At 47.2% G+C, this 13,090-nt stretch overlaps 2 protein-coding genes and 1 pseudogene across 4 annotated transcripts in view; all 3 read left to right on the plus strand.

Annotated features, from left to right (window-relative positions):
* Positions 1 to 13,090, plus strand: part of LOC114638045 (H-2 class I histocompatibility antigen, D-P alpha chain-like) — a 111,927-nt gene that overhangs the window by 46,699 nt on the left and 52,138 nt on the right. The window lies entirely within an intron of this gene.
* On the plus strand, positions 5,423 to 8,504 carry LOC114638051 (annotated as a pseudogene).
* LOC114638142 (spliceosome RNA helicase DDX39B-like) overlaps positions 12,494 to 13,090 on the plus strand; it is an 8,554-nt gene continuing 7,957 nt past the window's right edge. The window contains exon 1 of the mRNA XM_028786529.1: positions 12,494 to 12,610. Within this exon, the coding sequence (XP_028642362.1) occupies positions 12,494 to 12,610 (117 nt within the window). The remainder of the gene's footprint in view (positions 12,611 to 13,090) is intronic.

Consider the following 13,090-nt stretch of genomic DNA (forward strand, 5'->3'; position numbering starts at 1 on the left):
GGAAATTAGCCAGATCAAAGTTAGAGTAGGCGTTTTGAACCCATGCATAGTTTCTGCTGCATTTTGAGTTTTCTTTTGTGCAAGGTAAAAGGTGAGAAGTTCGTCTTCTCAGGTGTTATTCCCTGTCGCAGCACCATCTCTGGTCCATTGTACATTCTTTGTTGAAAATTGATTATACATAACTTTGACATTTCATTTCCAGGACCTCGACCCCATGCCTTTGAATTTCTTGCCTATTTTATACCAGTTCCGGGATGTCCTGGTCACTACAACTCTACAGTCAAATCCGAGGTTGGGATTGCAACACCTCCAGTTCTTACTCCTTAAGATTGATTGACTGTTCTTAATGTTTTGCATTTTTTTCTAAACCTATGAAATGAATTAGGATTTTGATAGTAGTGCATTAAATCTGTTAATTTTAGTAGAATGGCCATTTTCACAGTCTTAACTCTGGCAGCCCAGCATGGGTTTTCTTTTTCTTTTTTTTAATTAAATCTTATTTTTAACTGACATGTAACAACTGCACACATTTATAGAGCACTGCATGATTATTCTGATACTCTGATATTCTCTGATATACTCTGATATTCTGATACATATACGATATGTGGTCATCGGATCAGTCCTGTAAAATATTACTCCTGCCACTGAACTGTACTCCAGTACCTACCAACCATCATCCCAGACTCTGGTAACCATTCATCTAGTCTGTACATTTGTACAATCCAACTATATTGATATCTTTAAATGAATTATAAATGAATATTTTGGAAACATTTTAGTCTTAAAGTCTATTAAGAAAATATCAATAAGCAGCATAATAACAAATTCTCTAGGATCCTCAATAATTTTTTAAGAGTGAAAAGGACATCCTGAAACCAAACTTACAAGGACTGACACTCTTTCCCATAGCAAAACAAAATATCATTCATAGGCAGCCCATCACCACAACTGCTACATATATAGGTCCACAGTCTTGCTACAGAAATCTAAAGAATTATCATTGTCCCAAAGAACATTGGTTTTCTATCCTCGTCCAGGAGCACGATTTTCTGTCTCATGTCTAACACTGTCCTCTGTGGTGTCCTTTACATTTCTGTGAAGTGAAGTTTTCAGTCAAGAGTTCTCTCATTTCCCTGGTTAGACAGAGCCCTAAGCACTTAATTCTGGGGACTCACATAGAATGGCATGTTTCTCCTAATGTCCTTCCCTGAGACTACACTGTTGTGTACATGAAGGCTACTTTCTAATATGGATTTTTGTATCCCGAAACAATCAGGGTTTATTAGGTCCAAGAGTTTCCTTGTGGTCTCGACTGGGATTTTTAAGCTAAAAAAAAAAAAAAAAAAAAATGTGTTGTCTGGAATAAGAGACATTGTGACTTCTTCCTTTCCTATTTGAATGCTTTTCTTTTGTCTAACTGAGTAGCTGAGGTTTCAAATGAGAGAGCAGAGAATGGACAGTCTTTTCTCTTCCTCCTGATTCAGAGGACACATGGGTTGTTCTCTCCATTTCACACAATGTTCCAGCCCTCTCTCTCCATCCCTCTCCCCACCTCTCTCCACTTCACAGAATAGTCCAGCCCCCCCCTGCCCAGGGAGGGGGAAGCCCCCCCCCCCCTTGGTTATGGGAGGAGGAGAGACATCCTAAGTGTCTTTACCCATTATCAGATGTCACACCCACCTCGCCAGCAAGGATGATGCAACAACAGGATCCTTCCTCACGCACTTTATTGGGGAACACATCATTGATTGTAAAGCGAAAGACCCCAAGCCCGAAATGAGTGCTGCTTAAATAGTTATCACAACTGTGTATAAGTGTCTAATTGGTGCTTCTTGCAGAACTTCATTTACATACTGCTCAGGAGGGTGAGGAGCTGGGTCTGAAAGATACGCAGGATCACAACAGGTGTTTACGACCCTGAATGCAGTTGTTTTCCACCTCAAACAGAGGGAACAAGTGCCATCTTCTAATGGTGGCGCCTTACAATCAGAGAAGCTCAGGCTTCTCTCAGAACAGCTCAGTAAGGTCTTAGGAGGGGGGAAAAAAACCAAGTCGGTTAACCTTCCATCTGCAGTCCTTGTGAGCCATGGTCTTGCTCAGGGCTCATTCTCAGCTCACAAACAAGGTCTTTGGAGCTTAACTCCAAAGAAGCTGGGTCTCTGCCTCACCTGGTCAGGGAAGAAGTCACCTTTCCTAGTTGACACCCAGAGTCTCTAGCTTCAGTCTCTTTCACTCAGATCTAGAATTTCCCAAAGGGGGAGACAATTCAGAAGACTGTGGGTTCTTCTTTTCTTTCACATTTTCAACCCCTTAACACTAGATAAAAGAGAAAAAAAAAGAGAAGAGAGGAAAGGGGGCAATGTCCTGCTGATTTGGAGAGTTGAGTTCTTTGGGACAAATTTGGTATCAGGATATCTAATTTCTTCTTCTTTGTGTATCATTACTTAAGAGACTGTGACCAACAGCAGACAACCAACAACCTACCCTGCCTCTCAGGACTCTAGAATTTCTATAACCTCACAAAAGTGCCCAGAATTCCAAATGTAACACAATCCCAGAAACTATCTGCTGCTGGCAAAAGTCATGCCCCTGATAGAGCCCCAGGCAAATCATTGTCAGATGTTCTGAACAATCTGAAGCAGCCCCCTATTGCCATACCTGGGATTAAAACAAAACCCAATATTTCTGTGGTTTTATTTGTAAAGAAACCAAAATGCCAACATTGTGACTACAGTCTTCTCTTCAGATTCTCCAAAGATGCATGTGACCCATCACTCCAGACTTGAAGGTGATGTCACACTTAGGTGCTGGGCCCTGTGATCCTACCCTGCTGACAGCACTCTGACCTGGAAAAGGAAGGAGAAGGAATGGACCCAGGAGATAGAGCTGGTGGAGACCAGGTCTGCAAGGAATGGGACCTTCCAGAACTGGGCAGCTTTAGAGGTACCTTCTGGAGAGGATCAGAGATACACATGCCATGTGCTGCCTGAGCCCCACACCCTGAGATGGGGTGAGGGAAAGCTGGAGCCTTCTGCAGACCTGTGTACAGGGATGATGACTGTGGTCATAGTCTTCCTCTTTCCTTCCTTCCCTTCCCCTTCCCCTTCCCCTTGCTTCCCTTCTCTTCCTTGAGCCTCCTCAGTCCACCACCCCCATGATGACCATTGTTGGTGCTGTCCTTGGAGCTGTGGTAATTTGGGTTATGATCATCAGAGGTGTTCTGATGTGGCTATGGAAGGGGCAGGATCTGAGGTTGCATTTGAGGATGGGGTGTTTGTTTTTATCCTTTCATTAACTTCAAGAAGGAATACATAGTGAATGGGAAGCCACATACACCATGTGCACACACACTGCACCTATCTCTGGATCTGTGTGCTGACACTCACCTTACTCTAAAGCACAGGGGAAATGAAGGTCAGATTCATAACACTGATGACAGATGTCAGAGGTCAGGGGAGAAGGTCCTTGTAGAGAATGAACCTTGAGGCTGGCAGGGGTTCATTCCCTGAATACCTCCTTCCTCATGTCTCCTGACCCTTCCCTGGTCTGCTGACAATTCTAGAATCTTCCTGTGGTCCAGAGCTTCTCTGGTCTATTGCAACTTTTCTTCACACAGGTGGAATCTGTGGGTACTACACTTAAGCTCCAAGTAAATGTAGGAAGAAAGCATGTCCCTGAGGCACATGGGGGTGGGGCTGGAGCCAGAGGGAGCTCTGCCAGCCCAGAATTCCCCCTGCAGCCAAATCTTCTTGAGGGTTTGAATGTGTGCTGTTGTTAATATTTTTACCCCAACTGAAGTTACTTGCTTTTTAGGATATTGGTTAATTTCTCCCAAATAGTTGTTACAAACTCCTCCACCACACCTTTCCTCTGTCATCTTGGACTCAAACCCTCTGAGACTAGAGAACAGATTAAACACATATTTATAAGTTGCTGGGGTCACACTGTCTTATCATAGTCATACAAATGTCACTAAAGCCAGGTGTGATGACACAGGCATTTAATCCCAGCATTCAGGATGCAAAGACAGGTGGAACTCTGTGAGTTCAAGGCCAGCCTTGTCTACATGGTGAGACCCAAGACAGCCAGAGCTGTGGAGACAGACCTTGTCTCAAAACAGAATAAAATAAGAGGAAATGTAACAGACACAGATACTTTCTGTGGAGCTGCCCAAGGCCAGCTATGATCATAAGTTAGTCAGGATGAAACCTAAGAGCATCAAGTTCCCAGAGAAAATGGGAAGAGATCAGATCAAAATCCACAGAATCAAAACCTGTATAGATTTAATCTTTCCTCAAACTACGGGTTGGGGATGAAACCTCACATCACCAGTGTGTACTCTCTGGCATGAGAATCATCTTTCTTCCAGGCCTGAGGAACTCTGAGGCCAATTTGGTTATCAGATCCACTGTCCCACACACCTGTGACACTCATGTCCCTCTCCTCATCAGCTCATAGGAGTGAAGGTCAGAGAGGTAGTGAGAGGGTCATAAATTACATAAATTATTCCACACTATCATCATTATTAGTTAATTACAGTTTCTCTCTTACTGTGACTGAGTCACTAAAGCCATAGAAATACCATAGTACCATAGAAGTACAGACAAGGGGCTAGTACAGTATATACAGGGATCAATGCCTGCTGTCTGTGGTCTCCACAGAGGTTTGTTCCCAATGGACAAAAGGGTCTCCTGTGCTCAGACAATGACCCAGGCCCACAAGGACAAACACAGGATTAGGAATGGAGATCTTTGTAAAACACACCCACCTGAAACTACACACACTTCATCCCTCAGGAAACAGGAGTCTAAGCCCAAGGCTAAGGAGACAGGATTCTGAGGAAAGAGGCAAAGCCTCCTCTTTACAGGTGAGAGTCACTCAGGCCTGGCAGTGTGAGCCACTCTCTCCAGGTGAACAGAGCCTGGTCTCTCTGGGGTCCCTGTGGGGTCCGTGTGGGGCTTGCAAGCCAGAGCTTCTGCTTTAAGGAGAAGCATCTCTCCACTGCATCCCCAACTGCTGTGTTGTCATTGTATTCCATGAAGTGGCTTTTCTTCTAGAAGACTCCAGGGTCTGAATTCTGAAGAGAAGAAGGAAGAGGAAGGATGGGGGAGAGGACACAGAGAGTCTGGCCTGCAGGTTTCTCCTGGTGTCCCAACAGCTTTTGGTCAGAACTTGGAGACACCGTGACAAACAGCGCTCTGTCCACAGTACAGAAGTCGAGCAAATTCTTAGTCTCCAGGTGGTGAGGTCAGGGGTGGGGACGCCCAGGGCTGGGGATTCCCCATTTCCCAAGTTTCACTTCTGCTCCTACTGTGTCCTTCTGCCCGGATACTGATGACACACTGGGAGTTCTCACCCCCACTGGGTGAGGCGATCCCTGGGAACCAAGGGATTCAGACGCCCAGGATCTTAGATAGGGGCGATGGCGCCGAGCATGCTGCTCCTGCTTTTGGCAGACGCACTGGCCCTGACCCAGACCGGCAGGGGTGAGTGAGGGGTCGGGAGGGAATCGAGCTCTCAGGGTTGGAATGGTGGTGGCACCAGGGAAGCCGCTTCCCGGTGTCGGTCACTGCACACTCCGCCCCTTCTCGACTCGGGTCCCAGCACCCTGCTCTGTTCCTCACCAGCGCTCCCGCCAGGGATCCCGGGAGGAGGTCGGGGTCTCACCGCGCGCCGCCCCCAGGCTCACACTTGCTGCGGTATTATGAGATCGCCGTGTCCCGGCCCGGCCTCGGGGAGCCCCGGTACATCGAAGTCGGCTACGTGGACGACACGCAGTTCGTGCGCTTCGACAGCGACGCGGAGAATCCGAGATACGAGTCACACGCGCCGTGGATGGAGCAGGAGGGGCCGGAGTATTGGGAGCGGGAGACACAGATCGCCAAGAACACGGAGCAGACTTTCAGAGTGAACCTGAGGGACATTCTCGGCTACTACAACCAGAGCGAGGGCGGTGAGTGACCCCGGGTCGGAGGTCACGACCCCTCCACGTCCCGACACCGGGGCCGGAGACGTCCCGGGTCCCAAGTCCGAGGTTCGGGAGCAGGACGGACCAGGAACCAGGTTCTCTCTCAGTTTGGAGAAGTCCAAACTGCGGCGGACATGGCAGCGCAGATCACCCGACGCAAGTGGGAGCAGGCAGGTGCTGCAGAGACTCAGGGCCTACCTGGAGGGCGAGTGCGTGGAGTGGCTCCGCAGATTCCTGGAGCTCAGGAAGGAGACGCTGCTGCGCACAGGTGCAGGGGCTGCGGGCAGCGCCTCCCTCTGCCCTCGGGCTGGGGCTCAGTCCTGGGGAAGAAGAAACCCTCAGCTGGGGGGGATGCCCCTGTCTCAGGGGGGAGAGAGTGTCCCTGGGTCTCCTGATCCTCATCACAGTGATTGCACTGACTCTCCCAGGACTCAGCCTTCTCCCTGGACAGTTCCCAGTCTGTCTCAGGAGGGAAGGAGACAATTTCTTGATTTAATAACAGCAGGGGCTCCCTGCTGTCAGCCATGGCCTCTCTCAGGCCGGTTCTCTGCCCACCCACTGTCTGTGGACACTGGCTCCTGTTATGCTGAATGTGTCAGCCCTTACACCTCAGACTGGAAGTCTCCTTTACCTGATGGGAGACATGAACTCTCCTACACTAGGCTGCTTCCCCCAGTTTCTAGAACTTTCCAAAGAATACATTCTTGCAGATCCCTCCCTGTCTGTGAGGTTTGCATCCCTTCAACAACCCAATTCTATCTATTCCTACAGTGGTGAAGGTCACATGAGCCCTTATGGGGTACACTAGAGGAAAATAAACTGAAATTTCTTTTTCTTTTTTTCTTTCTTTTCTTATTTCTTACTTTCTTATTTCGTTCCCTTTTTTTTTTTTTGAAGGCATTATTTTGCTTCTAGTCAAGTGATCCTGTTTCTCCATGCCCTTGTATTATCGTTTGTATCAGTCTCCACAGGTTTCAGGGGAGACTGCTAACCTGGGTAATTAGACAAGTTAAATCAGGGTTCTCATTAAAGGATTCTTGTGGGGTTAGACTGTTTCCTGTCAGAACTAAACATCCAGAAGCCTCCTGCTCTTCCTCTGTCCCCACAAGTTACAGTGCTCCCCCTAGTGAATCAGGAATTGGACTTTCTGAGAGACAGGGTCTTCTGCAATCCAAGGCTGGAGTGAGAGGGAAGATCCACACACCCTGTGAGCCCACTGTGTTCCAGTGAGTGCTGCACTGGGGTCCACAGCACACTCCAGGGATCCTGTGTAACACACCTGTACCTTGTCAACACAGAGTCAAGTTCTGGGAGTCATTTTCTCTGCCTCAGTGTCAGAAGTTCACCACATATCTGCTCCACACTTCCTGATGGCTATTAACTTGGACTGACAGACTTGTCAGCAAGATGACCACAGTGGTTGACTCTCAGTGGTAGCCGTCTTCCAGGAGCCTATGGCCCTAATTTCTAATTTTGATATGAACTCAAACACATATATGAATTATATATTTTTCATTCCATCTTTCATTCTATGACTTCCATCTCATGCTGTAGAGCATCACACAAGGACGGCCATGTTGACCCACTGGCTCATGAGAATTCCCTCTTAGCTTCTGAGTCCCCCAGGGTCATGTGCAGTTCTGTGCTGAGGGGACCAGCTCTACCTGCAGATCACTAGTGTGATGACAGTTGAAATGTCAAACAGACACTCAGTTCAGTGTCATCATTGATTTAACTGATTCTTGTGTAGATTTCAGTTTGTCTAGTTAATTGTGGGATTTCTTGAATTTTCCACACAGATCCCCCAAAGGCACATGTGACCCATCACCCCAGACAAGAAGGTGATGTAACCCTGAGGTGTTGGGCCATGGGTTTCTACCCTGCTGACATCACTCTGACCTGTCAGTTGAATGGGGAGGAGCGGACCCAGGACATGGAGCTTGTGGGAGACCAGGCCTTCAGGGGATGGAACCTTCCAGAAGTGGGCATCTGTGGTGGTGCCTTCTGGGGAGGAGCAGAGTTACACTTGCCATGTGTACCATGAGGGTCTGCCTGAGCCCCTCACCCTGAGATGGGGCAAGGAGGGTGTGGGTGCAGAGCTGGGGTCAGGGATAGCTGAAACCTTCTGCATACCCTGAACTGGTCAGGGCTGAGAGCTGGGGTCATGACCTTCACTTTGGTTTCCTGTCCCTGTCCTTCCCAGAGCCTCCTCCATCCACCAATTCAAACATGATAATCATTGCTGTTCTGGTTGTCCTTGGAGCTGTGGCCATCATTGGAGCTGTGGTGGCTTTTGTAATGAAGAGAAGAAAGAGGAGAGGAAAGGGCAGGGTCTGAGTTTTCTCTCAGCTTCCTTTAGAAGTGTGCTCTGCTCATTAATGGGAAAGACAGCCACACCTCAATTTGCTGCTGGCTCCAACAGGGTTTGCTGTCAGTTCTGGGAACTTCCTAGTGTCAAGATCTTCCTTGAACTCTCACAGCTTTTCTTCTTTCAGGTGGAAGAGGAGGAGACTATGCTCCAGATCCAGGTTAGTGTAGGGGACAGGATTGTCCTGAGGCCATTGGAGTGAAGCTGGGGATGATGGGAGATCTGGGAATCCATAATAGCTCCTCCAGAGAAACCTTCTGGGGGACAGAGTTTTATCTTGATATGAATACATACACATACACATAATATACATTTGTTTTGTTTTACCCTAGGCAAGGACAGCTCCCAGACCTCTGATATATCTCTCCCAGATTGTAAAGGTGACACTCTGGGGCCTGCTTGGGAAGGGGCAATGTGGACATGATTTGGTTTCAGGGACTCCCAGAATCCCCTGTGAGTGGTAGGTTGTTGGAATGTTGACTTCACAGTGATGGTTCATGACTCTCGTTCTTTAGCATGAAGACAGCAGCCTGGAGTTGACTGAGTGACAGACACTGTGTTCAGGTCTCTCCTGTGACGTCCAGAGCCCTCAGTTCTCTTTAGACAACAGTATCTGAAGTTCCCTGTAAGCCTATTGGCTCAGTGTGAATAAGTGGGGAGCTCAGTCCACCCTTGCACACTAGGACCCTGTCCCTGTACTGCCTGTGTTCCCATCAACCTTCCTCAGCCAACCTTCCTGGTCCAGCCAATCACTGGGGGACATCTGCATCCTGTCAGCTCCATGCTGCCCTGAGCTGCAGCTCCTCACTTCCACACTGAGAATAAGAATCTGAATGTGAACTTGATTGTTAACATCCTGACCTGAGGGTTGATTGCTTGTTAATTTCATGGATTAAGAACACTTAGAGTATTTTTGAAGAAATTAATGGCAGATGGAGAACCTTCTAGAATCTGTGTCACTAAGCTGTGTGTATCTGTTGGGATAAGATGAGGCTGTGGGAGCTGAGTGTGAACAGGGCTGTTCCCAGGTGGAGTCAGTTATTTTTGATGGGTCACTCCTGGGCTGTGTCACCTCAGGGCTCTGTTCTCTCCATCACTATGAAGCACAGGCTGAGAGTCTGTGATCACAAGGACACAGGGATGAGAGATGAACAGACAGATCACATCCTATACCTGAGACCCTGAGCCTGGTCCTGTTCCCTGGATTCTGTGTCTCCAGGGATAAAGATCAGAGACCCCAGTGGGGATCCTTCGATGTGCCGGATTCACAAGATAAGTCACACTATATTTTCTCCCATCCGTTTGTTTTAGCTACTAATGATGCAGTCTTGTGCTGCCCTGGGCACTCCCTGTAGCTACTGTTGTGGTTTTTGCTTCTTCTTTCCAGTGTCTTTCCTAGGGTTCTCAGGTGTCTGGTGTGATCTGTTTGTTCATCTCTCAGGAGCACATCTACAGCTGAGATTATTTTTTTCTTTTTTCTTTTTTTCTTTTTCTTTCTTTTTTTTTTCAAGACAGGGTTTCTCTGTGTAGCCCTGGCTGTCCTGGAACTCACTCTGTAGACCAGGCTGGCCTCGAACTCAGAAATCCACCTGCTTCTGCCTCCCAAGTGCTGGGATTAAAGGCGTGCACCACCACTGCCCAGCCTGTTTATATTTTTCAAAACCTGTTTTTAATAAGGGTTCTTAAATGCTTTATCTCCCTTCTAGCCCACCACCCACCAGAAGTACTGGAAAAAAAAGGTTATCAGATAGGAAGAAAGAAGACCTGTTTAGAAATGGGTCTTTTGGGCTGGAGAGATGACTCAGTGGTTAAGAGCACTGACTGCTCTGCCAGAGGTCCTGAGTTCAATTCCCAGCAACCACATGGTGGCTCACAATCATCTGTAATGGGATCCGATGCCCTCTTCTAGTATGTGTCTGAAGATAGCTGGTACTCATAAAAATAAATATAAAAAAACTAAATAAATCTTTAGAAATTAGTCTTTGGAGCAAATCCAGAGTGTGTTGTCAGGATATCAACAGTTCAGTTCACAAGAATCAGCAACAGTAGCTCAAACCTGAGGAAGACAGGAGGCTCAGCTGTTTGCTGTTTAGAAGTAGTTCCTTGGGGAAATTACAATCTCCAACTGACAGGATACCAGCACTCCAAGTCAGTAAGTGTCAGGATAGCAGACACGAATCATCAGCTGTGGCACAACCCAGGAGAAACAGCCAGGCCTCCACTGAATCAGCTCGAGTCTGCAGGAGATACCAGAACCACCAGGGATTCCAGAAGGCATTCTCTGGCATGACTCTCTCAAGGAAGTGAAGATCAGGGAAGATGAAGACTTGAGACCAACAAAGCATTGCAAAGTCAGCTGTGCAAGCCAGCCATCACTGGCTGTTGTGTCTAATTTATACTCCCTCAAGCTTCATGGGTCCACACAGGACTCTTGCCTTACATGAGTCTTGCCTCAGGAAAACACCACACGAGTCTGTCTTAGCAAAACTCCACTTGAGTCTGTATCAGCTGGCATATCCAGAAACTTCCACTTCACTCTGCCAATCAGCCTAAGTCTGCAGAAGCAGCAAGAAGCTGCCAGAACATCACCAGAAGTTTTTTGGTGCATTTCTCTCTATGGAGTCACGAGAAATGATGACCAATAAACAATGGTAAGGCTTACCAATACCATGCAGCCTCATCTACTGTCTGCTGAGTTTTATTTATATTCCTTCTAAACATCATGTGTCCTTCCATGTGTCTACTTCAGAAAACATAGTTTGACATAACTAACTTTCCAAAAAAAAACCCAGAAATGTCCACTTCAAGAAAAGCAATATTTCTCTCTCCTGTAACTTAGGTACTGCCCACTTAATCCTTTATAGTCCTGGACTATCTTATCTTTTAGCGACTTCGGTTCTGGAGTTAACTCTCTGGAATCTTCGTATCCATTCCCAGCTCAGTGAACCTGTGGCTTGCAGCCCTGATTTGGGCATGCAGGATGCGGTATTCAGCATAGTCTGCCTTAAAGTCCTGTTCATAAACCTGTTGTTGCTCTGCATTGTGGATGGCTCTGTATTGCAGGAGACCAAAGTCCTGCTCATAGGCCTGTAACCATTTAAATTAACTAATATTTATACAAATATAGACATGGGAGGCATAATCTATGGTAAAAAACAATCAGCTCAACAAGGAAACTTTTATTTTCTTAACCATATAGGAAATATCTGTTACAAGCCCGATTCTACAACTAAACTGCCAGCACTTTAGAAATGTCTTTCTATGTGTCATGCTTTTGAGCTAGTCTGCATTTCTCTTGAGTTCCTCAAACCCAGGAGGGCTCCTTAGCTCTGTTTTCTAGATTTCTGTTTCATCTGTATCCTGCCCGATGCTTCTGTTGTTCCAAGGCCAAAGAGAAAATCCCCATCACTTACCCGGAGCTTCTGAGACGGGCGTAGGGAGAGCAGCTCGGGAAAGGGCCTTCAGAGGTGTGTGTGTTTTCTTGGAGACACTATGTATGTATGGGTGTTACTGTGTAGCACGGGTTAGCCTGGAACTTGTTATGTTAGAGACCAGGCTGACCTCAAATTCAGAGATCTGCCTACCTATCTCCTGAGTTCTGGGATTACAGACTTAAGTTTATTATTTTTAAATGTGTGTGTGTATGCATGCATAATTGTGCCCATAGAGGAGGATAGAGGCATTGACACACACACACACCCCGAGCTAAGTTACAGGCAGTTGTGGGAGCTGGGAACCTAATGTGGGTCTTCTGTAAAAGCAGCCAGTTCCCTTAACTGCTGGACTTCTGCCCAGCATCATACTCCATATTTAAGGGCCACTGTTCCCTGAGCCTCTGGGGAGCTTGGTCCCCATTTTGTAATTTGGACTTTAGGTTCGGTCAATGTCTTGTCTGAACACAGGAGTGGAACTTGACCCCAAGTCTTTTTCTAAGCGCGTTCCTAACTCCATGTTGTTACTAGTATACATTGCTCCTGGTCCTCCAGCCAGGACCTCCTAAGTGCTGGGGTTACAGGCATGTGCCACAGAGCCTGGCTTGTTCCTGAGATCATGGAAATGCCACATCTCTGCAGTGGCTTCCCTCAGAGTTTCATTGGCCTCACCAGAATTAAGTCACGGACTCATTTTCTTCTGTGAACTTTTTTCTTGCAGACATGCGTCGGGATGTCCAGGAAATTTTTCACATGACCCCCCATGAGAAGCAGGTCATGATGTCCAGTGCTACCTTGAGCAAAGAGATCCGCCCTGTCTGCCGCAAGTTCATGCAAGATGTAAATACCCTTCTACCTTCTCTCCCTCCACTCCCTGCCCGCTGCCTCCTCCCCCTCCTCGCCCTCTTCCTCCAGACTCCCTTGTCCTTCAAGCACCAAGAAGGGAGTTTGTGCCCGTCTGGGATCAACAACTCCTTGAAGAAAAACACAGAGGCAGAGACAGTTAGCCATAGGGTCTGCGAGTGCCAGGGAAACTCCAGAAGACTTGGTCGGGTTAACGTCAGAGCGGATAGTGTTTGACATTTTTTTTTAAATTTATTTATTATATATGAATACACTGTAGCTGTTTTCAGACACACCAGAAGAGGGCATCAGATATCATTACAGATGGTTGTGAGCCACCATGTGGTTGCTGGGATTTGAACTCAGGACCTCTGGAAGTGCAGTCAGTTCTCTTAACCACTGAGCCATCTCTCCATCCCGTGTTTGACATTTTTTTGATCACGACATTTTTGAACCTCTTCTCCCTGTGGGGATAGG

The sequence above is a fragment of the Grammomys surdaster genome, unplaced genomic scaffold (genome assembly GCF_004785775.1).
Source record: "Grammomys surdaster isolate TR1022 unplaced genomic scaffold, NIH_TR_1.0 125504, whole genome shotgun sequence".
Classification (NCBI taxonomy): domain Eukaryota; kingdom Metazoa; phylum Chordata; class Mammalia; order Rodentia; family Muridae; genus Grammomys; species Grammomys surdaster.